The sequence below is a fragment of the Rhinoderma darwinii genome, chromosome 1 (genome assembly GCF_050947455.1).
Source record: "Rhinoderma darwinii isolate aRhiDar2 chromosome 1, aRhiDar2.hap1, whole genome shotgun sequence".
Taxonomy (NCBI): Eukaryota; Metazoa; Chordata; class Amphibia; order Anura; family Rhinodermatidae; genus Rhinoderma; species Rhinoderma darwinii.
Genome location: NC_134687.1, coordinates 227325615 through 227351910, shown reverse-complemented (window position 1 = coordinate 227351910; position 26296 = coordinate 227325615). Strand labels below are relative to the sequence as shown.

The following is a 26296-nucleotide window of genomic DNA, read 5'->3' as shown; positions in this document are numbered from 1 at the left end:
TTTCCCAATATTCTCCCGGTCTGTCATCACACTATACTGCCCTATGTAAGTGCAGCATAGCATGGAGACAGATCCGCTCTACTATTAGCCAAATAATAGTTTTTGTTGTACTGTTTGGGCTAATAGGAGCTATGAAAAAATACAGTGGACTCATATTTATACCTCATAACCATGAATCTGCTCTTTGGGCTACTACATCGGACCTGTCCTCATACTATGCTGCTCTTACATAAGGCAGAATAGTATGTCGACAGATCCCCTTTACGACAGTTTAAGACAATGCAGGAGGGAATGACTACACTGAGCAACGACAGATGTTGAGATGCCTGTAAAATGTAATAAAAACCTGCACATAAACAGACGCCTACAACAGAAACAAGAGCTATATGTAAAAAAACGACATTGGAGTACAAGTGTGCCAATTAAAAGTGCATGACCCAAGGTCAAGTGCAAGTAGAGTGGACATTAATAATTAAAGGAAGGCATTCGTTTGAAGAATGAAAGGAGAAGGTGTCCAATGAATATCGGGAGAAAGAGATGTGTAAAATAATCTGCAGAACTTTAAAAGGTCATCATGTCACATATACACCTGTCTCAGATGGTGTGGATACATGGACGCCTAATATAGCGACTTTTGAGGATAAATCTAACATATGACATGGTTGGTAATAATGTTACAGATAAAGGTAAAAGTGTATTCAAGTTGTTTTCTTTTACTTCCTAAACAATATTGTAAAACGGGAAACTTTGTATGAAAAGAGTTAGTATGTGATCTTTTTTGGCACTTCCAAATCAATGGGTGGCTGCCGTGTGTCCTCTTAAACCTGGATGGGATGATCCGTGAATTCGCTTTCATACTGCATGTCTTTAAACTCTGAGAGCAACTGCAGTTCTTCACAGTCATTGTGTTCTGAGAGAAGGGACCTACTATGCTGGAGGAATTAGAGACGTCCTTTACTGCTAGGCTGTCAATCAACTTGTAGCAGTCTCTAAGGCATGCACTGTGTGCCATTCAGAATGACCAGGCAAGAAAAACACATGGTCTCTGGCTAGTGTGTAATAACCAGGGACAACAGTGTTCGAAAGAGTTGTACATTTCTGAGCAGCAGTAAACAGGAGTAGAGAAAGACTAAATACATATATTGTAAACTTCAATTTCAGATGAAAAAAAACACGCTAAATGGATCAGTTAAAGGGGTTTGCCCATTAGGGACATTTATGGCATATCCACAGGATACATCATAAATGGCATAGAGATGCAGGTCCCACCTCTGGGACCCGCACCTACATCTAGAACGGGGCCCCCTAAACCCCGTTCTACCCTTTTCTGCTCCCTGTTCTTCCCTGGCCACTTCCTGACTATATGGTCGGGTGTTCCGAAAACAGCGTAGCTCGCCGAGCTACGCGGTTTCCGTAATTCCCATAGTAGTAATAGGCCGTTAAAGAGGCTCTGTCACCATATTTTGCAACCCCTATCTGCTATTGCAGCAGATCGGCGCTGCAATGTAGATTACAGTAACGTTTTTATTTTTAAAAAACGAGCATTTTTGGCCAAGTTATGACCATTTTTGTAGTTATGCAAATGAGGCTTGCAAAAGTCCAAGTGGGTGTGTTTAAAAGTAAAAGTCCAAGTGGGCGTGTATTATGTGCGTACATCGGGGCGTTTTTAATACTTTCACTAGCTGGGCGCTCTGAAGAGAAGTAACATCCTCTTTTCAGAACGCCCAGCTTCTGACAGTGCAGATCTGTGACGTCACTCACAGGTCCTGCATCGTGACGGCACCAGAGGCTACAGTTGATTCTGCAGCAGCATCAGCGTTTGCAGGTAAGATCGACTTACCTGCAAACGCTGATGCTGCTCCAGAATCAACTGTAGCCTCTGGTGCCGATGTGGCCGTCACGATGCAGGACCTGTGAGTGACGTCACAGATCTGCACTGCCAGAAGCTGGGCGTTGTGAAGAGAAGTGGATGTTACTTCTCTTCAGAGCGCCCAGCTAGTTAAAGTATTAAAAACGCCCCGATGTACGCACATAATACACGCCCACTTGGACTTTTACTTTTAAACACATCCACTTGGACTTTTGCAAGCCTCATTTGCATAACTACAAAAATGGTCATAACTTGGCCAAAAATGCTCGTTTTTTAAAAATAAAAACGTTACTGTAATCTACATTGCAGCGCCGATCTGCTGCAATAGCAGATAGGGGTTGCAAAATATGGTGACAGAGCCTCTTTAACCCCTTAAGGACACAGCCTGTTTTGGCCTTCAGGACACAGCCTATTTTTTCAAATCTGACATGTGTCACTTTATGTGGTAATAACTCCGGAATGCTTTTACCTATCCAAGCGATTCTGAGATTGTTTTCTCGTGACATATTGTACTCTATGTTAGTGAAAAAATTTGGTCGATAAATTCAATATTTATTTGTGAAAAACTTCAAATTTTAGCAAAAATGTGCAAAAATTAGCATTTTTCTAAATTTAAATGTATTTGCTTGTGAAACACATAGTAATACCACACAAAATAGTTACTAGTTACCATTTCCTATATGTCTACTTTATGTTGGCATCATTTTTTTTCACGTACTTTTATTTTTCTAGGACGTTACGAGGCTTAGAAATTTAGCAGCAATTTCTCATATTTTCAATAAAATTTCAAAAGGCTATTTTTTCAGGGACCAGTTCAGTTCTGAAGTGGCTTTGAGGGCCTTATATATTAGAAAGTCCCCATAAATCACCCCATTTTGAAAACTGTACCCCTCAAGGTATTCAAAACCACATTCAGAAAATATTTTAACCCTTTAGGCGTTTCACAGGAATTAAGGCAAAGTAGAGGTGAAATTTGCAAATTTCATTTTTTTTGCCGAAATTCATTTGTAATAAAAAAAAATCTGTAACACAGAAGGTTTTACCAGGGAAACGCAACTCAATATTTATTGCCCAGATTCTGCAGATTTTAGAAATATCCAACATGTGGCCCTAGTGTCCTAATGGACTGAAGCACAGGCCTCAGAAGCAAAGGAGCAGCTAGTGGATTTCGGGGCCTCCTTTTTTTAGGAATATATTTTAGGCACCATGTCAGGTTTGAGGAGGTCTTGTGGTGCCAAAACAGTCGAAAACACCCCCCCAAAGTGACCCCATTTTGGAAACTACACCCCTCAAGGCATTTTTCTAGGGGTATAGTTAGCATTTTGACCCCACAGTTTTTTTGCAGAATTTTGTGGAATTAGTCTGTGAAGATGAAAATCACCTATTTTTCTGTGGAAACATAGAATTTTTTCATTTTTACAAGGAATAAAGGAGAAAAAGCCGCCCAACATTTGTAAAGCAATTTCTCCCGATTACGGCAATACCCCATATGTGGTCGTAAACTGATGTTTGGACCCACAGCAGGGCTCAGAAGGGAGGGAGCGCCTTTTGGATTTTGGAAGCAGATTTTGCTGGATTGGTTTTCAGTGCCATGTCGGGTTTGCAACGCCCCGGAGGGACCAAAACAGTGGAAACCCCCCAAAAGTCAACCTATTTTGGAATCTACACCCCTCAAGGAATTTTTCTAGGGGTATAGTGAGCATTTTGGCCCCTCAGGATGTTTTTTAGAGCTAGGGTGACCAAAAAACAGCGATTTTGGCGCTTTAAATTCTTTATTTATTACAGCGTTCACCGTGCTCAATAAATTACGTTTTTATTCTGCCGGTCGGTACGATTACGCCGATACCATATGTGTATAGTTTTTTTTAAGTTTTGCAGCGTTTGCACAATAAAATGAAGTTTCTATAAAATAATTTATTTTCTGGGACACGCTATTCTGAGCCGTAACTTTTTTATTTTTTCGTCAAAAAAGCTGTGGGAGGTCTTGTTTTTTGCGGGACGGGTTGTAGTTTTTATTGGTACCATTTTGGGGTAAATGCAACTTTTTGATCACTTTTTATTCTATATCTTGGGAGGGGTGGTGACCAAAAAATAGCGATGCTGACAGTTTTCAGTTTATTTTGTTTGTGGCGTTCACCGTGCGGAAAAATTAACATTATAGTTTCATAGATTGGGTCGTTACGAACGCGGCGATACCAAATATGTGTACTTTTTTTTAACGTTTTCATTTTTTCCCTATAATAAATGATTTATTATAGGAAAACAAAACCTTTTATTTTTACACTTTTATAAAACATTTTTATTAACTTTTTTTTACTTTTTACACTTTATATTTTTGTTTATTAACTTTTTTTTTTACTTTTTACACTTTCTTTTTTTGACCTGCAGCTCTGATCGCTGCTAGAATACATTACACTACCTAGGTAGTGTAATGTATTCCAACTGTCAGTGTGACGTCACAGTCACTTTGACAGTTGGTCTACGAGGATCAGCAGAGGCTGATCCTCATAGGCTGACATACATGGCAGACCTGGGGGCCGTTGTCTGGCCCCCAGGTGCCATCACAAGCATCAGAAGCCCCCACGATTGCATGGGGGCTGCTGATGCGCTACAAACCCGCTACATGCGGAGATTGCAATCGAGCCCCGCATGTAACGGGTTAATTGCCGAAATCAGCGGCGATGAGCCGCTGATCGGCAACACTGGAGAGTGTCCGCTGTCGGGGACAGCTGATCTCCAAGTTCCCGATGCACACTGTCGCCGACAGTGTGCATCGGGAACGACACAGTGACTTCCTGTCACTCTGACAGGAAGCCTATCAGGACCAGCCGAAGGTTGGTCCTGATGGGCTTCTGTCCATGGCAGACCCGGAAGCCATTGTTTGGCTTCCGTTTGCCATACTAACTATCGGCAGACCCCGCGATTTCGGACGGGGGTCTGCCGATATGTTAGAAACCCCTAAAATTCGGCGATTGCACCCGATCGCCGAATTTAAGGGGTTAATGCGCCGAAATCAGCGGCAAAGGACCGCTGGCCGGCAAGAGGGGAGTGTCAGCTGTCGGCGACAGCTGACCTCCTGGTTCCCGGTGCACACTGTCGCCGACAGTGTGCACCGGGATTAACTCAGTAACTGTACGTCCTCGTGCGGGAAGTAACTTCCCGCAACGACGTACAGTTACGTCCTGGTGCGGATAGGGGTTAAGGAAGCAGCGTAGCTCCCATTCAGTTCTATGGGAGTTACAGAAACAGCATAGCTCAGCGTGCTATGCGGTTTCCTAATTCATGGTCGGAATTCACCTGCTTCTGCCGCAACAAAGAGCGTCATAACGGCGTTTAGGGGGCCCCATTCTAGAGATCCCGGGGATAGGCCATAAATGTCTCTCATGGGAAAACCCCTTTAAGCCTTATTTTTTATATAGTTGCAATATTTTCCAGGACTATGTACCCACTCAAGCTCTAGTCTTAAAGAGGCTCTGTCACCAGATTATCAAATCCCTATCTCCTATTGCATGTGATCGGCGAAGCAATGTAGATTACAGTAACGTTTTTTTTTTTTATGAGCAATTTTATATTTATGCAAATGAGCCTTTCTAATGGACAACTGGGCGTGTTTTCTCTTATTTACAACTGGGTGTGTATTGTGTTTTTAGCAACTGGGCGTGTTTACTTCTTTCACTGCACAATCACACTGTGCTGTGGATCATGCTGGGCTGGAACAATGAGAAGTGTAGGACACTGATTGGTCAGCGTCATACACTCCTCTGTACAACACCCAGTTGGTAAAAGTAAAAACACACCCAGTTGTCCATTGAGAAACTCATTAGCATAAATCTAAACTAGCTCATAACTTGCTCAAAAATAATTGTTTTTAAAAATAAAAACCACTGCTGTTATCTACATTACAGTGCCAATCAGATTATGTAAGAGATAGGGCACTTATAATCTGGTGACAGAGCCTCTTTAAATCAGATCTACAGTCTCCCACCTTATTGAGGCTCTTTTGCCTCTGTATACATGCAACAGTAACATACAGCAGTTGCTTGTAGTTTAGAATTGTTCGATCCTTACTATAATAGAAATGGGCCCTCTAAGCACTGACTTACTGGTGAACCATAGTGGGCCGGCCTGTGCTTATATTACACATCAACCAATCAGAGCCTTCAGAGGGCAGGGACAGAGAACCCCATTCTGAGCCAGTGATGAGAAAGGATGTAGATTTCAGACTACCAGGGACTGTAGCAAAACTGCAGTTGCACATCATAACGTTTCCCTAAAAAAAGACAGACAAGTGGCCAAAACTAAAGAGCATTATCACAGATACGTATTACCTAAAATGCCTTTAAAGATCAGCTAGGGCTGGGCGATTATGACCTAAATCAAAATCTCAATTAATTGAACATGTAACCTCAATTAAGAATAATGAACGATTATTTAGGCCACAAACCTTTGTGCATACCACATCCCCCATTCGCATGCTACACCATTAATTAATTAATATGTATCCCCTGAGCCTGCTGTATACTACTGTATATAATATATATACTGTATATAATAGATCCCATGACACTGCCCCCACAAAGTATTTTGCCCCCAAATTGCTCCCCACACAGTATAACGTCCCATAGCTGCCCCCACACATTATAATGCCCCCACAGCTGACCGCACAGTATAATGCCCCCATATCTTCCCTCAACACAGTATAATGTCCCCATAACTGCCCTCCATACAGTATGCCCCCACACAGTATAACACCCCCATAACTGCTCTCCACACGATATAAAGTGCCCCAAAGCTATCCCCACGCTGTATAATGCCCACATAGCTGCACCCACACAGCCCCAATAGTGCCTAATAAAATACATACGAGGAGTGGAAAAGATCCCTCTGCTCCTCTGGACTGTGTGGCTCGGTGCAGACAGGAACGATGATATCACTGCCTCGCGCCTGTCTGTGCCGAGGCAGTGAGAAAGTATAACGCAGATACAGTTGAAACCAGGGGATTTTTTTTTCCAATTAATTGCCTAGCCCTAAGTTCAGCCCACAAATAGACAAACTTTAACATAGAAATTGTACAATAAAGTACATGCATAAAGCAGGCACCATAAACCTAGACCTAGCATGGGAAAAATTTCACTGTCACATACTTTGGTCTCAGGAAGGAACGGAGTACGCAGGCATGGTGTTGCACATTCGTCGTAGATGTGCCTGGGTTTGCAGCTCTGTCCAATTCACTTGAATGGGACCACAATCCCAGGCACAGTCACTACGGATGTGTACAGCACTGTGCCTGGTAAGCTATAAAAGAGGCTGCGGTGTTTGTCGAGCCCTCCATTCAGCTGATCGTGCAGGGAGTTGGAACTCCATTGATCGGATATCGATGAAATATTCTAAGGATATGTCATCAATATCTGTGAAAGTGATTAAAATGAAATGTTTAAATGACTCCATCTTGCATAGACGACATCTTGTATGGTAGCAGCCATTTTGGATGTTGGAATCCATCTTGTCCCCTGAGGGAGCCATTTTAAGATTATTAGGCCACATACAGACATGGAATACGGCACATACAGCCCCATAGAGAATGCGAACGGGAGCCGTTCCATTCACTATGCTGTACGCCGTCTGTGTGGGAACGGCGCATGTGCCGCTCCCACACAGTCCAAATGGAAGGTCTTCAGCCGAGCGACATCCGGCGCCATTTTCTTGTGGACCGGAAGCCGCGGCTGGACAGTAAGATGACTACTTCCGGTCGCGGCTTCCGGACATGTGTTCTGAAGCAAGCACTAGGAGCAGAGGGAGCAGACAGAGCGTACGGGCCGGAGGGAGCGCCGGCGGCAGGAGCAGGTAAGTTATGTCTGTGTATGTTCGTGTTTTAGTGTGTGATTACCACTGTATGTAAGCCTACTACACTGTGTATTCGCTCAAAAAATGGCTGCACACAGTGTAGGAGGCTTGAACATTCAATCCCCTCCTTTCTCCTGGCACTAGCCAGGATAAGGGAGGGGGGATTCTGTGAGCTCACTAGAGCGTGTGTGTTTACACCAAATTTTCAGCATAAAGCAATGTGGTTGCTTTACCACATGCCAATGCTGCAATTTTGGGAATTGCTCCCTCTAGTGACCAGCACAGGGAAATGTTATAAATCAGAATCTAAATTTATAATATTTCCTGACTTGTGAAAAAATTAAAAAAAATTATAACAATGTCTAATCATGTATACACTAACTGTTTAACTAAAAAAAATAAAAATAAAAATTTCTAGCGACACATTCCCTTTAAAAAGCTAAAATATATCTGTGAGCATTGTCTGAAACAATTCTATGTTGAATGTTTTTATTATTCTTGTAAAGAGCTGATCGTCCTTGAGTCTGGAATAATGACTATGTTTACCATAAGGGAGGGGGTGAACCTTGAAGAAGGGCTTTGTTTAACCCCTTCCCTCTTTAGCCACTTTTGACCTTCCTGACAGAGCCTCATTTTTCAAATCTGACATGTGTCACATTATGTGGTAATAACTCCGGAATGCTTTCACCTATCCAAGCGATTCTGAGACTGTTTTCTCGTGACACATTGGACTTTATGTTACTGGCAAAATTTGCTCGATATGTTCAGTATTTAATTGTGAAAAACACCAAAAATTAGCGAAAAATTTCAAAAATTAGCATTTTTCTCAATTTAAATGTTTCTGCTTGTAAGACAGGCAGTTATACCACACAATATTGTTGCTAATTAACATCACCCATATGTCTACTTTAGATTGGCATCGTTTTTTGAACATCCTTTTATTTTTCTATGACCTCACAAGGCTTAGAACTTTAGCAGCAATTTCTCACATTTTCAAGAAAATTTCAAAAGGCTATTTTTACAGGGGCCAGCTCAGTTTTGAAGTGGTTTTGAGGGCCTTATATATTAGAAACCCCCAAAAAGTCACCCCATTTTAAAAACTTCACCCCTCAAAGTATTCAAAACAGCATTTAGAAAATGTCTTAACCCTTTACACATTTCACAGGAATTAAAGCAAAGTAGAGGTGAAATTTACAAATTTCATATTTTTCTGCAGAAATAAATTTTTAATACAATTTTTTTTATAACACAGAAGGTTTTACCAGAGAAATGCAACTCAATATTTGTTGCCCAGTTTCTGCAGTTTTAGGAAATATCCCACATGTGGCCGTAGCGTGCTACTGGAATGAAGCACCGGCCTCAGAAGCAAAGGAGCACCTAGTGGATTTTGGGGCCTTATTTTTGTTAGAATATATTTTAGGCACCATGTCAGGTTTGAAGGGCTCTTGCAGTGACAAAACAGTAAAAATCCCCCAAAAGTGACCCCATCTGGGAAACTAGACACCTCAAGGAAATTATCTAGGGGTATAGTGAGCATTTTGACCGCACAGGTTTTTTGCAGAAATTTTTGCAAGTAGGCTGTGAAAATGAAAATCTACATTTTTTTCAAATAAAATGTAGGTTTAGCTAATTTTTTTTCATTTCCACAAGGACTAAAGGAGAAAAAGCACCATAAAATTTGTAAAGAAATTTCTCCCGAGTAAAACAATACCCCACATGTGGTAATAAATGGCTGTTTGGACACACGGCGAGGCTAAGAAGGGAAAGAGCGCCATTTGGCTTTTGGAACTCAAATTTAGCAGGAATGGTTTGCGGAGGCCATGTCACATTTACAAAGCCCCTGAGGGGATAAAACAGTGGAAACCCCCCACAAGTGACCCCATTTTGGAAACTACACCCATTGAGGAAATTATCTAGGGGTATAGTGAGCGTTTTGACGCAACAGGTTTTTTGCATAAATTATTGGAAGTAGGCCCTGAAAATGACAATCTAAATTTTTTCAAAGAGAATGTAGGTTTAGGTAATTTTTTATAATTTCCACAAGGATTGAAGGAGAAAAAGCACCACAAAATTTGTAAAGCAATTTCTCCCGAGTAAAACAATACCCCACATGTGGTACTAAACGGCTGTTTGGACACACGGCAGGGCTTAGAAGGGAAAGAGCACTATTTGGCTTTTTGAGATCACATTTAGCAGGAATGATTTGCGGAGGCCAGGTCACATTTGCAAAGCCCCTGAGGGGACAAAACAATGAAAACACCCAAAAAGGGACTCCATTTAGGAAACTACACCTCTTGAGGAATTCATCTAGGGGTGTAAGTGAGCATTTTGACCCCACAGATGTTTCATAGAATTTATTAGAATTAGGCAGTGAAAATAAAAACAGTCATTTTTCTTCAATAAGACGTAGCTTTAGCGCAAATTTTTTCATTTTCTCAACAAATAAAGGAAAAAAAGAACCCAACATTTGTAAAGCAATTTCTCCCGAGTACGGCAATACCCCATATGTGGTCATAAACTGCTGTTTGGGCAAACGGCAGGGCTCGGAAGGGAAGGACCGCCATTTGGAGTGCAGATGTTGCTGGATTGGTTTCTGGGCGCCTGTGGGCCCAAAACAGTGGAAACCCCCCAGAAGTGACCCCATTTTGGAAACTACACCCCTCAATGAATTTACCAAGGGGTGTAGTAAGCATTTTAACCCTGCAGGTGTTTTGTAGAAATTAGTGTTCACTCGATGTTGCAGAGTGAAAATGGGATTTTTTTCCATAGATATGCCAATATGTGGTGCCCAGCTTGTGCCACCATAACAAGACAGCTCTCTAATTATTATGCAGTGTTTCCCGGTTATAGAAACACCCTACATGTGGCCCTAATCTTTTGTCTGGACATATGGCAGGGCTCAGAAGTGAAGAGTACCATGCGGAGTGGAGGCCTAATTTGGCGATTTACAAAGTATTGGTTCACAACTGCAGAGGCTCAGATGTGAAATAATAAAAAGAAACCCCTGATAAGTGACCCCCACTATGGAAACTGCACCCCTCAAGGCATTTATTAAGGGGTGTAGTGAGCATTTTCACCCCACAGGTCTTTTCCATAAATGAATGCGCTGCGGATGGTGCAAATTAAAAATTTATATTTTTCCCTAGATATGCCATTCAGTGGCAAATATGTCATGCCCAGCTTATGACGCTGGAGACACACACCCCAAAAATTGTTAAAAGGGTTCTCCCGGGTATGACGATGCCATATATGTTGAAGGAAACTGCTGTTTGGGGACGCTGTAGGGTTCAGAGCCGAGGGAGCACCATTTGGCTTTTGGAGAGCGGATTTTGCCTGGTACTATATTTGTTTGAGTATTGCTGGTGTTTTATAATGTGGGGGTACATGTAAGCGGGGCGGAGTATATAAGGGGCATAGTCAGGTGGTATAAAAAAATAAATAATAATCCATAGATGTGTGTTACGCTGTGAAGCAATCCTTTCCGCACAGGCCAGTGTAGCACTGATAAATGGTGTCATTTCTTATCCCCCTTTTGGTCCACACTCCGCACCTTTTGCAGTTTGGGGAATTTTGCTGGGAAAGTGTTGTCCTGGTATAATACGGGCACCGTCGCTTCCAGCGGATATGTTTGGGCTCTCCCCTTCCTGGTTCCCTAATTTTAGGTCCTTGATAAATCGCCTCTTGAAACAGAAGAAATGTTCCCCTCGGGCACAACTGCATATTTTTTTATTTCCTGACTTATTGGAGCCATAACTAATTTTATTTTTCATAGACGTAGCGGTATGAGGGCTGGTTTGTTGCGGGACGAGCTGTAGTTATTATTGGTACCATTTTGGGGTACATGTGACTTTTTGATCACCTTTTATCCTATTTTTTGGGATGCCAGGTAAACAAAAAAACGCAATTCTGGCACAGCTTTTTTCGTTTTTTTTATACAGCGTTCACCATGCGCTATAAATTACATGTTAACTTTATTCTGCGGGTCAGTACGATTCTGGCGATACCTAATTTATAGCACTTTTTTATGTTTTACAACTTTTTGCACAATAAAATTACTTTTGTAAAAAGAATGTATTTTTTCTGTCGCCAAGTTGTGAGAACCATAACTTTTTAATTTTTTTGTCGACGGAAGTGTATGAGGGCTTGTTTTTTGCGGGACGAGCTATAGTTTTTATAGGTACCATTTTTGGATACGTGCGACTTTTTGATCACTTTTTATTCTAATGTTTGTAGGGCAAAGTGACCAAAAAACAGAAACTCTTTTTTTTTTACGCTGTTCACCGCGTGCAATAAATAATATAATATTTTGATACCTCAGGTCGTTACGGTCGTGGCGATACCAAATACATATGTTTATTATTATTTTTCAATAATAAAGGACTTGATAAGAGTAAAAGGGGGATTGTGTTTTATTTGATTACTTGAAACTTTTATTGTTTTCAAACTTTTATTTTTTGCACTTTTTTTACACTAGGGGACTTGAAGGTCCAACGGTCAGATTTTTTTTTTTCTAATACATTGCACTACCTATGTAGTGCAATGTATTAGATCTGTCAGTCATTCACTGACAGCAAGCCGATTAGGCTTCGCCTCCAGGCGGGGCCTAAATCGGCTTCCGTAATGGCAGAGCAGGAGACCATTGTGTCTCCTGTTGCCATAACAGCAGTCGCCAGTCCCGATTGCCTCTCAGGGCTGGCGATCTGCTAGTAACCGCTACGATGCAGCAATCGCTTTCGATTGCTGCATCGAAGGGGTTAATGGCAGGGATCGGAGCTAGCTCCGGTTCCTGCCGTTACAGGTGGATGTCAGCTGTAAAGTACAGCTGACTTCCACCGCTGATGACGCCGGATCAGCTCCTGACCCGGCGCCATCTTGCCGGCAGCTACGGAAGCCGATCAGGCTCCGCCGCCGGGCGGATCTTGACCGGCTTCGGTGCTAGGCAGACCGGGAGGCCAGTATTAGGCCTCCGGTTGCCATTGCAGCCACCGGAACCCCGGCAATTTCATTGCTGGGGCTCCGATGAGCTGCAAACACCTTAAGTGCAGCGATCGCGTTTGAGCGCTGCACTTAAGGGGTTAATGGCGGGGATCGAAGCTAATTTCGGTCCCCGCCGTTACAGTCGGATGTCAGCTGTAAGATACAGCTGAGATCCGACGATGTTGGCACCGACTCAGCTTCTGAGCCGGTGCCAAACATTTGACGTAAATGTACGGCATTTTGCGGGAAGTCAATGCTTTCCATGACGTACATTTACGTCAAATGTCGGGAAGGGGTTAAATGATTTAATGGTGTGCCATCTTATCTACAGTCTCCATTCTCTAGTAAGATAAGAAGTAGAGACACATTAACTTGTAGGGACCTTGGAGGGGTGAAGAATCATTATAATGCATTGAAATATTCTCATTGGCTGAATCAGAGTCATTATCATATTGTAGATTGGCTGAAATCAAAGCCTACACCTTTCCTGTCATCATATTATATACTTGTTTGGATAAATAAAGAGCAGAGAAGGATTTTGAGCATACAAGCATGGTCTCTTGTGTCGTCTTTTCTCTCAGGCATATATATATCGATCACCTATGATTTGGAAACTGGATAAATCACTGGAGGGCGGGTATCGGTTGATATACCGATTACAAATTTCAGTCTAATAGATTTTGGCCCATGATTGCGTTAACAATATCAAATGCCCAGAGAACCCCTATAAAGGGATTATCCAAAATATGAACACATTTTTTAGAGGCTGGAAATTAAATGAATAAACCAAAAAGCAACCTATCCCTGCTGCTCCTGGCAATCCAGCGCTGACGCTCCGGCGGTACTCCTGGTTTTTTACGTGCACGTAGAATGAGACAGCTGCAGCCAATCAGACAGCTCAGCGTCTGATTGGCTACAGCGGTTACTTGCTACGTTCATGTAAACAACCACCGGGCGTGCCGCCGGAGTGATAGCGCTGGATCCCTGGGGGCAAGGATAGGTAAGTAGTTCTTTTGTGGTTTAGTTATTTTATTTCCAGCCCCAACTTAAAAAAAATCACATCCCGGATTAGTTAATGAACACCACCATATTGAAGCTATACACATATGTCTCAACAGGAAAGTGGTTATCAAGGTTAGACCACCAGCAAGTGCGGATTTAGGCCTCCCTACTGTCAGAATAGAGACTCCAAAATAATTATAGAAAACATATTGAAGCTAGTAGAATACACAATATTTTATATTCAGATTAAACAACTAGTAATTTCATCAGTGATTTTATTTGAGGCCGCGTCTACTTTCCAGAGCTTTTGTAAATTAAATGTCTATTCCAGGTTTAATAAAGGAGTACATAGAATTAGAAAAAGCACTTCTCAAAAGTGAAATGTCAGCATGAGGTGAAAGATGTTTTAGTCCACATGAATTTACATTGACAGATCCTCCTTGTTACTTTTATGGTATTTGCAATTAATGTAGGTATGGTATTCTTCCTATATTCTAAAAACCCTATTCTGGCCATCCGAGGAGCTGCAGATCGCCAATAAATATGAGTTATGTGACCATTTACAGGTCTAACAGTAGACTCTGCAGCAAACGTCTCCAGGAAAACCTCAGGACTGCAAAAACGCACGGCTGTAAATGGTGACCGTCAGGTTCAAAGGCAGGAAAGATAGAAATACTACAGCCAAAATGTTTACATCATAGCAAGGAAGTAAAATCCACTCATTCTCTCGCTTTCTTTAACCCTTTAACCATCACTTACTACCTCTGTATATTACACGCAGATTCGCCATCTGAATTTTAATCCATAGTGTGATACAATACCAGCAAAGTAAATAAGATCTCAAGTAATCTGATCTATGTACGTACATTTTAAAATCTGCAGCATGTCAGTTTATCTTACGTTTCCATCTCAGAATTGTATCTGACTAGTTTATAAAAAAGAATGCACCAAATTTTCAGCATAAAAAAAACACCTATTTCCACATCAAAATGTAAAATCCGCACCTAAAAAATGCAGCATTAGGTGCAGATTTACCTGTGTTTATCTGTCGGAATTTCGGCATTAAATTCTGCAATATGTGCATGTTACCGAACCTTTTTTTTTCCCTGTTATGATGTTTTCCATTGATTTAGATGCAGTAAGTGCAGTGGTGTCACATTATAAGTGCCCCTATTCTGTCTTTTAGCGGGGCACACCATATGAAACACTGTCAAAGTAACAAAAAAATTTGGAAAAAGCGCCCCCCCCCCCCCCCCCCATTTTTCTTTTAGCTATTATTCTGCAGATTCCCCTGCATTTTACTACAGCTCTTGGCAGGCACGTACACAACGGAGCATGCATCTCTGTATACATACGGAGAAGAGAAGAGATATTTATTGAAGCCAGTGGGGCAAAGAGCCAATAGGCATTACAATTATCCTATAATGTCACAATTAAAGTGTTGATTAATAATATACAGTGGTAGTTTTAGTTACAACCATTTTTTAATAAATGGCAATGACCTTTAAAGGGCTGTTTTATGATTATTAGATAACCTGCATTTTCTCTAAATACCATAATAGATGTGCATAAAACAATGACTACAATTCATGCTCACAGCCCAAAACTAATAAGAAATGTATGAATCAACTTATATAATCCAATCAAAAGACAAAAAAATAATAATCTAAAACAAGCCCCAGCTAAAAGCACTGGAAGCCTGTCCTCTAGTATAGGAGCAGATAATATTATAAATATGTCCTGTATTCATCCTTTACTCTTCCCATGGATGTATATAGCTTAGGAGCACCTTCTTGAGTACTATCTTTATGAGTCAAGCGTTAACGAAAAAACAAAATCATTTTACAAATATCTTGAGCGTCCTGAAAAATAGCACTTTATCGCTTTTTTTTCCCGATAACGTACAATAGCGCACTGCTGCCCTCAAGTGGTCGACTGTGAAAAGATAAAAATAAAGGCATACTCACTCTAAATATGAATATAACATTTTTGGTAATATACATACTATACCATAACAAAGTCTTATCAGCTTGGGATAGAAAACAGAGAAAGCCCATGGATTCACTATTGCGGATGACGTAACTTCAAAATATATTCATCCGTGTCCATTACTGTATATAGAAAAGGCTGTAAAGTCAGCTACAGAGCACTTTCAGCCATTATGAATACTAGCCAAGATAATTGTGACTGGAGTCCCTTCTCACCTTAATCATCTTACACCTTCCTACCATCATCTACACGTTCTTATTAATGAGCGTGCTCCAAGACTATTCTCTCCCATGTAGCCAACAAACAAATTAGCCTAAAACCGACATATCTCAGTAGCAGTCATATCATATCATGACATGATCCCTAGAAACACAATATAACGTATAGAATTAATAGTGCGGCTTATACGCTTCTTTCACTGGTACAGAATGCCATCTCTGCAGAAGCGTAGAAGATGCTGAAAATAGCAATTGCTGGTTTGTTTTTTAGATTTGGCTATAAGCAGACGTATAACAGCATTTTCAGATAGTTGAGGGGCACTTTCAGTCTCAGTCTGTGTCGGAGATGCATTACTCTCCCATAAGACCATCAGTAGCATTAATTGAGACGGGAAAAACTGCTGACAACTTCCTCATAAGGGGAAGAAAGAGCTGCTCGAGTCTATAATTACCATATACACTAGGGGAAAATAAACAATGCAGCACAATGTGACAAAAATGAAAGCTATAGAGTCTCCATTCTTCAACACAGAAGCTCGAGATCTGACGATTGTAGATTAGATTAGATCATGTGACATCCGACACCGGGGGGGTTATAAATGGGAGGAATTAGAGTCATAAAAAAAAACTCTAGTATAAAATGTGGCCATGACAAGCAATACGTCTAGGGAAATATTTACTCTGAGTTTTCATGTTTTCTCACCTTTCCTCCTACACTTGCTGGAACGGAAAATTGAAATCAGCCCTTTGCTGCTTTTTCATTTATCCAGGGTAGAATAGAAAATTAAAGCGGTGTCTTCCAGCAAAATATTTTTTGGATAACTAGTTAAGAGAGCAAAGGGGTAACTGGCCCTTCCATTCCACTTAAAAAAAACATATACTGTCCGTCCCCCCTTAAATTTGGATCAATTGTGATGCACCTGCTTCAATCAATCCTGGAGGAGATGAAGCCTGGTAGAAGTGAGTATTCTACACGGGGAAGGGGGGCACGTGGCTGGCCTTGCACTGTATATAGGGGGCATGTGGTTGGCCTGGCATTCTATATGTGGAGCATAAAACTGCAATATAAATGGGGAAAATGGCTGCATACTCACTGAATAAAGTGCTACAGCTGTCACTGTATTTATTAGCTGCCACTCTTAGCGGAAAGGGTTGGATAAAGCACCTAGAAAGGCTGGACAGAAAAATTTGATGGGAGTTGCCATTCAAGAGAGAACTATTATTTAGAATCATAGGGAGATAATACGAATGGATCCTGATAAGTACTTGGCTTGAAGGATATGCTGGTCCGGAGCCACTTTCTGGCCCCCATGGTGGTGGGGATATCACCGGCTGTTTTAGGTGCAGCAACTATCACCAAGAAATTCTTTACGATCCGAGACTGCATTAATTATAGGTTGAGGGGTGTCATTACAGAGCTACATGTGTTTGCGGCCTGGAATATATTGTCAAAACTATACAAGGGTATTTCACCGGAGAATTGGCAAAGATCGAAGTGATGTTGCACATAAAGCTTATACACCACTTTCTTGACATATACATGCAGAACATCAGTGTGATTCGTCCTCAATTGAATTTATGGGAATAGAGTTGTTTAGGCCTTCAGAAAGAAGGGGTAACTGGAATCAAAAAATATTTAATAAAAAAAACTTAATTTTTCAGCTAAAGACAGTGGCACCAACAGCTTTGAATGAACAGCTTAGATTTAGTGGTTACTTTTAAAAAATGTTTTGTACCTCCTCCCCTTCCTTCCATAGCTCTCCCGCACCCCTAAATATTAAAATTGTGCCATGTTGGTGCCGCTTATCCTCCTCCTGGCCGAGGAATTCAAGGTGTTATCTATCTCGACTTATCAATACAGCTTTCTTATGTACACAGTTATTGACAGTAGGGTTAACACGGTCTAATAACTGGGATTTCTTTGCCACTTATCGGCATGTAGGGGATTCTAGAGGTATCTCATGAACCTGAAGTGCGGCACACACTGTATATAGACTGTATAGGTAAGACTTTGAAGGTGGTGGTAAGCACAAAGTTTTTATTATTACTATTATTGTCTTCTGACAGCTAACCTTTTCGAACTTAGCCGTGGGGGCCCTTTTATATGTAAAGCAGTGTGACTGAGGGATAGCGCAGATGGGCGTGGGTCTGTTTGAATGAGCTACCTAGAAACGCTGTGACGCCACCACACACGTGGCTGGCAGTCTCCTGGAAATACTTAATGTCTGACTTTTTCTGGGAGGGATTGCCTGAGTGTTGGGGTGTATCTTATGTTTATTTAACAAAACGCATAGGGATTAGGGTTGAATTTTTAGGTGCATTGCTTGGAAATTTTAGATATTCTCCCCGATAGAGGGAGCTTCTTTTTTTTTTTTTAAGCGGTGTATTCGATTTTATAAGTTATTGTAATAAAAGTTATATTTATGACTTCTGTGAATGAGGGAAACAGCCATGCCTACAAACTTTACTTACCATAATCGAAATTGATGGCACATGTGCAATCTAATCTCCACTACAAACAAGGAGGACAAGAGACACTGAAGATCATGTCTGGCCCTTGGATGAAGTCAAGAGCCACATGGGAGGCCCCTATAATGTGGTGGGTTCACAACCACTCATTTTGATCTAGGAAATTTTATAGAGTTTATCAGAATACTTGCCCAAATATCTGCCAAACAGTTCCAAAATATAGAAGGGAATCCACAAACACCAGTGCAATCCATCGACAAATATGGTCATACACGTCACACGAAACAGTGCCAAAAGATTTAAAAAATCTGGTCAGTACTTATTATACATATTTGTATTATTCCACACCGTCATATTGTTGTATATCCAGCAATGACCTGAATTATTTCGTAATACAATTTGTTATACTGAAAATGTATAGCCTGTGTCTATAGATACAATAGATCGCTATAAACAGCAGTCTAAAGGCCCCTTTACTCTGGGCAATTATCGGGCAGACAAGCATTCATAGAACGTTTGTTCCCGATAATTGCCCTGTGTAAACAGGTTAGTGATCAGCAGCAGATGAACGAGCAAACGCTCGATCATCTGATGATTGTATCGTTTTAAAAAAGTTACATATTATGATTGTCGGCAGCACATCTCCCTGTGTAAACAGGGAGACGCGCTGCCGACATAACGTATGGGGACGAGTGATCGGAGTAACGACCGCTCGTCCCCATCCATAGCAAGATGTCTCGTTGATCGGCTGCACTGGCCGAATATTGGCCGGTGTGAAAGGCCCTTAAAGTTTGACAATCGAACTGCTGTTCTGTACTTCAGCGAAGAGCAATTTATTAAGGAGTTATCCATAATGCAATTCCCTAATATCGTAGTGAAAGTATCTCTAAAATGTTAGCATATAAAGTAAAAAAATAAATAATAATCACATTACCAAAATGAGTAGGGGAACTACTGTGCATAACAACAACAACAACAACTATAATAGTTACAAAAAAGTTCTAATGCTGTTTAAAGATTTTTTTGTCAGTTACGGATCTGTCAAGTTTTAACCTGTAGGGTCACTAGGAACCTAAAATTTAAAATACATAAAAAAAAACAGTGGTCTTCTACTATAGTGCTATTACATGGATTCACTCATTACCAAGATAGATCTGATTAGATTAAGCCAAACTCTCTGTGATTGCTGGGCAAATCTGGACACGGATTATGACATAAAGCAGTCTATGACTCACTAGTATGAAATTCCCACAGCCTGCCAGACTATTAACGATATCACTGCCAATGCGAGTATATAAATATATATATATATATATATATGGATAATGGTTAAGTTTTACTATATGAAATGATTCATTGCGTAATGTATGGAAGACATACAAACAAGATATAAAAATATTTAACTTACCACCTACAGATTATAAGTAACACAGGAAGTCCAAATAGACAACCATGAGGATAAAGAAGAAAAATTCAAATATCAAATTAGCTGATTAATCTTGTACTTCTCATAATAATGTTATTGGTTTAATATGCACTGTATTTTATGTACTATTGATGTAGAGCGAAAACAAAAATGGGAATAATAATTTAATATTTTGTCTCGTAGCTTTGAACAGGGTTATGCAGTTATCCTTTAAATTCATACAAACTTTTATTTAGCCCATCATCCTGACTTATTGTGGAATATATTTGACCACTTATTAGGTACAGTGCGGTGAAAAAGTATTTGCCCCTCACCCATTTACTTTGATTTTGCATATGAAGCACACTTGAATGATTCAGATCATCAAACTACTTTTAATATTAGACAAAGATAACCCAAGTAAACACAAAATTCTGTTTTTAAATGAGAATTTCATTTATCGAAGGAAAAATGCTGTTCAACCCTACTTGGCCCTACATGAAAAAGTAGTCCCCCCCCCCCCCTTAATCAACCAGTTAACCAAATTCAATTAACAATTGGGTTCAATATCACTAGCCACACCCAGGCATGTCTACTGCCAGACCTGTTGAATCTAAACATCACTTAAATAGAACCTGTCTGGCAATGTGAAGCAGGCTAGAAGGCCTCAAAAAGCAAGTTATCGCAAACGTTTGATTGCAGTTGTTACCGTTATTAGGTTTATGGGGGCAAGTACTTTATCTTACATTAAAATTTGTTGGATGAACTGAAATGTTTAAATTGCAACAATTAGCAAAAATAGAAGAAATCGGGTGAGGGGCAAATACTTGTTCACTACAAACGAAAAAGTTACAGCACTAGAATAAATTGCAAGCAATGAATAGGAGTGCAAAGCCCAAGAAGACTGGATCCAACCGTCCGACACAATGGCAAAAAAAAAGGAATTCAGGCAGCACATCCAAGAAACAAGGAACTTTTATTCACCCATGCGACATTTCAGTTCCTTAGAGCATTTCTCAAGCTTGAGAAAGGCTCTGAGGAGCTGAAACTTCGAAATGGGTGAATACAAAGCATTATTTACTGGAGCACTCCTTTAACTTCACAATTTCCTAATGGTTCTCACCATATTTGCTATCCTAATCAGAGTATCACACATTCCCTTCCAGATAGTCTCTAGGAACTAATAAGCAGTTGACAGAACATCGGTTTATAATTTGTCTAGGGTCTGAAGAACGAATATTCCCATGTTTGAAGTTGTAGTTATGTATTAGTCATAGAAATACTTACATGTCCATGTAGATCAGTATTAAGAAGCATAATTGCACAGGTAAGACAGTGGATGCCATCTACAAAATATTAAAATATATACAGGTTACTGTAGAAATGCACTCTTCGTATACATGTTCAAGTTATAAAAAAAATACATGTTGCCGGTCTCAAAATCTGCAGCGGAGAAGATGGTGGAAAATTTCGAAAACCTTGTTTGTTGAAATCTACTATACTGTGGAATTTTAGATTTCCACCATGTTTGATAGTGAGCTTAGTGTCTTAAAGGGAGTCTGTCACCAGATGTCCGTATTGAACTACCAACAGACGTGTATTAGGTCTTTCCACAGAGTGCCTCCTTTGAAGAGAAAAAGGTTTCATTACATTTATGCAAATTAGCATTTTGGAGCAACGAGGGCGTCACTGTTGCTCCAAAACGCTCTCTCGTTATTACCCAGGTCAGCCCCCCTCCCTGCTTCCTTTGATTGACAAGGGCCAGGCAGCGTACTAGGAGAGTTCACACCTGGCCCCGTAGTGTAGTAAACGCGCGTGTGTCCCTACATCTGAAATCGGTGCATGCGCAGTAGTGTAAATTAGAATGAGGAGCATAAAGATTACACTGCTTATGCTCCGATTGGGATACGGCGCATGCGCAGTAGAACCTTTAAGTCGCCTAGTACGCTGCCTGGCCCCTGTCAATCCAAGGAAGCGGGGAAGGAGGGGGGTTCAACTGGGGAAACGACGCAAGAGCATTTTCGAGCAACGGTGATGCCCTCGTTGTTCCAAAACTCTAATTTGCATAAATGTAATAAAAGGTTTTCTATTAATAAACTATAGATCAGATCACAGCTGGAAACTATTTAACCTTATTTAAATGCTGTCCATTGTTCATGGATCTGTTGCTATGCAATGCAGAAAGAGAAAAAAAGTGAAATCAGCAAGTGTTTTCCGGAGAAAAACGGATGACATACGGACTTAAAAAAAACGGACACGGACACACAGAACACACACTGACATTCATATGGATGAAAAACTATCCTCTTTTTTCAGACGCAAATCGGACACGCTTGTATGAATGGGGCCTGACTCAACACTAACATATTTCCTTGTCTTGTTCCAGATAATTTGTATATTTAACATTTATATTCCAGTAATTTATAAATCCACAAAACAAAATAAAAATGTTATAATATAAAAATTTTAGAAGTGTTAAGAATACCGCTTTGTATTTTCACATAGAAGAGTGGGTCTCTCAGACTAAAGAGATCTAGCCCAGTCTTCTTTTTCTCTCCCTAAACATTCCAATTTTAAAATAAGATTTCGGATATCGTGCATTATTTCCATGCACCTACTGACAGAGCGCTCTAGAGAAGAGGCTGGGCAGAATAAGTGCTGCTACTTCAGGGCCTGCCCTCTCCTATGGCATATACCATATACGGAATATGCCATAACATCTGACAGGGACACTTCTAAGACCCCCCTCGTCTGTGAGAACAGGAATCCCCTAAGCAACATTCTGCAAATTAGTGACAGCCGTTCAAGACAAAGACTACATGGATGGAGAGGTGCTCATGCAAATGTGGATGTCTCTCTCCACCGAAGTCTGTGAAAGAGTTATGAGCAAGGAAAAAAAAATTAAGGTAAAAGATTTATTCACATAAAACTGGAAACCCCAGTTAACTAGTGAGTCCATATAATAATAGCAATTATGTGATTCAAACAATGCTTTTAAGTATCAAAAATAAAAATAATAAAAATAAGTAAAAATAACAATTATACAACGTTAGAATATTGTATACCTGGGGAAAATATGGTATTTGGATTGCATTGAAAGTATCTGTTGGAGAAGTGGATTAATACTCTCTCCCTTTCCTGAGTTTCCCCAATGAGTGAGAAGGCTTTAAAGAAACCCCTGTAAAACAAAAAGAACAAAAACAAATCTTATATACAAGACACAACTAGTATTTAATGTTTTTCTTTTTTGTTGAAATGCTCTTTAAGCTCATGACCTTCATTAAATTTCTCGTAGAAGACAATAGAAGGCTAGTATTTAATGTTTTTGTTTCTTTTTGGTTTAAATGCCCTTTAAGCTCCTGACCTTCATTACATTTCTCCAAATGTTCCATGTCAATTAACCGGACTAGCAGGCAGCTATCACATAAAAGAAAAGTCATACCAAAGTCATATACTGGCTGCATAAGGAACACTTCTGTGACAAGACCTTTAGCTATCATAATATATATGTTAGATATTGTACTTTTTCATTTATAATCATTTCGGGATGAAAACAATGTATTCTTGCTGTCTAATTCTCATGATCAACCAATAGATGGCACTATTGATAGTGCTGTGCTTTTAATAGTAACGTTTTTAGATTGTATACTTAGGTCATGTGTACACGTTCAGAATTTCATGACCATTTGGCTGGGTTCACACGACCTATTTTCAGACGTAAACGAGGCGTATTATGCCTCGTTTTACGTCTGAAAATAGGGCTACAATACGTCGGCAAACATCTGCCCATTCATTTGAATGGGTTTGCAGACATACTGTGCCGACAAGCTGTCATTTACGAGTCGTCGTTTGACAGCTGTCAAAAGACGACGCGTAAAATTACAGCCTCGTCAAAAGAAGTGCAGGACACTTCTTGGGACGTTTTTGGAGCCGTTTTCTCATAGACTATTGAAAACAGCTCCAAAAACGGCCGAGAAAACGGCGCGAAAAACGCAGCGAAAAGCGTGAATTGCTAAAAAAACGTCTGAAAATCAGGTGCTGTTTTCCCTTGAAAACAGCTCCGTATTTTCAGACGTTTTTGGCTCAGCGTGTGAACATACCCTCAAGGAGCAGATTGTGAGCCTAAATCCTCATCAAAAACACTTACATTCCACATCCAATGCAAGTGAATGGGGTATTTTATACCCTATTCACATGCAGTGGAAAGAATGCGCACAGATATTTTTTTTTCCTGCGACGGGGGAAAAATAAATAAGTAGTAGGTTCATTTGTCTTACGGATTCTGCATGTAAAAGTCACGGATTAGTCTCAGTAAATTACACTGTATCTAATCCACGTGGGGATCCGCTGGCACATCCACGGCAGAACTCCAAGTGTTAGCCTCAGATTTCTGCGGCAGATTCTTTTAAAAATCCACTTCAAATTTGACTATGGCAAATCGTGAACGTGTGAATATACCTTAAAATGCTTAAAACATCAAATATTATGAGAGGATTAGACCCAGTTTTGGGACAATAACTTCATGTCTCCTCTTTTCCTGAATGAAAGTTTCATTACGGTCCCTAAATTATTTTAGTAGCTGTGCCGTACTGATTCTCTGCCTGGATAAGGTGGCAGCAGGTTGGACAAGGTCAGGATCCACATTGATCAGACATTTATATAAATACCCCTTTAACAAGTTGAGGACAAGAAGTCATCACGCACTGCCTGCAGTAACCAGGGAGCAATGGGGGACAGAGAATATAGAGGGAAACGGAAAAGTATAGGTAAGGTGAGTATATTAAAAAAAAATAAAAAAAAATACGATTTTGACCCAAAGAAATGTTTCTTGAAATCCTTTTAAATGAGATATGTAAACTGGAAATAGAATAGACTAGAATAAAAATGTCACAAGAACTGACAAGTCCTCTTTAAACCAGTACATACTAAAAATGAGTAAACTGTAAAAATCAATGGGAGAAAATACTTACGTTATGAATGGGTTAACATGATCACCACCAATATTAGTATTACATACATTTCCAATTAATGCTCTTTACTGTGCAGCAAAAAGAAAATTATCAATTTGAAAATTAACCTTACAAGAAATGACAATATCAAAATTTTATTTACCTGAGCGACTGATCCAGGGTCAACCCCGTGAAGTCAAAAAATTTCAGATATTCTTCTGCCACAAGCTTGCTGAAATCATTACTGAAAGAAAACAATGACAAAGTATTCCAGATGTTTTTTTTATAAAATTGTTTAATTAGAAATGACTTTTTTAAGAGGCCATTGGACAGTAATTAAAAGCTGCATTAAATGATGGAGAATCAGGTTTTATGCAAAAGTAGGAAATGGACTATACAAAAATGAAATGAATACGGAGAAATGAGTCATCCAATTTGCAGATATTGAAATTGACCATTAAGGTTTGCATAATTTACATTAACCTACATAAAGCCATTTTGGTATTGATAGAAATTTTGGTATTGGCAGTAAGAAAAACAGTGGTAGAAAGAGTATTTGTTGTAGAAAATGACTAACCACTAATACATTATTACATGAATAAGAGCCAAGCTTGACTTCATGAATCATATAAACCACAATACAATTTGTATTTGCTCAGGTCAGCCCTAAGCATTCATGCTCTAAATAGAACTCCAATTTGATCCAAAGCTAAAAAGACCTGAAACAATGTGAATGCAATACCTGGTTGAGTATTGGCATTGAATGTACCAGTTATAGGGCTGTATTGTCTCACCAATAGTCTATTGCCCAGATTTTCTAAGACTGGCATTTCATACGCCTGTCTTAAACAGGAGTCTGCCGGAGTAAGATGCGCTAAATTTATTAAAAGGCGCACGCCTCTTAACAAATTTGTCGCATCTTGGGCTGTCAGTGTGCCACAAACGGAAATCTATGCCAGCTATGAGCTGGCATAGATTTCCACCATATCAGAGACGTCATCACGCCGTGCGATTCCCGGGGCGGTTCCTCTGGCCTTCACAAAGCCGGCCTTGCTCAGCCTAAAGTGTGGTTGGTACGCTTTATTACACCACATTGTTTGCTGGATAAGCATTGCCACTGATTGAAAAGGATCTGGCTATTTGGCATCTGCATAATACGCTGGAGGAAAGTCTCCATCTGCCTGTCCAGAATGACTGGAAAAATGCATCAACGTACTATGTCCGGACATGGAATGATAGAGATATAAAGGAAGTCACCAACAGATGAGTAGAAGTGGAACTTTTTTCTTGCTCATTTCCTCTCCATATTTTTTGTGCATAAATTGCGATACATATTGCCTAATATAATTGAGACCATCGGTACGTTATGATATGATGACTTTTCTTGACTTTCTTTTGGAATCAGATCATTATCAGAGAGATATAAACAAGGAGACTTATAGGATACATTGTCTGGTCATGCAGCTCAGTCTATTTGTTTCTACCCTTAGGGGGGATTCACACGAACGTGTATTGGGTCCGTGCGGGCCGCGTGGTTTTCACGCGCCACGCGCAGACCAATACAAGTCTATGG

At 40.2% G+C, this 26296-nt stretch overlaps 1 protein-coding gene across 8 annotated transcripts in view; it reads right to left on the bottom strand.

The window, feature by feature from the left end:
- LOC142759603 (PH and SEC7 domain-containing protein 3-like) overlaps nt 1-26296 on the bottom strand; it is a 683786-nt gene that overhangs the window by 263964 nt on the left and 393526 nt on the right. For 6 of the 8 annotated variants that reach the window (XM_075861983.1, XM_075861956.1, XM_075861973.1 and 3 more), the window contains 3 exons: nt 24887-24967; nt 22840-22952; nt 21060-21120 (listed from right to left, as the gene is read on the bottom strand). In XM_075861983.1, the coding sequence (XP_075718098.1) occupies nt 21060-21120; nt 22840-22952; nt 24887-24967 (255 nt within the window). The remainder of the gene's footprint in view (nt 1-21059; nt 21121-22839; nt 22953-24886; nt 24968-26296) is intronic. The other 2 variants (XM_075861948.1, XM_075861962.1) reach the window with 1 other exon arrangement.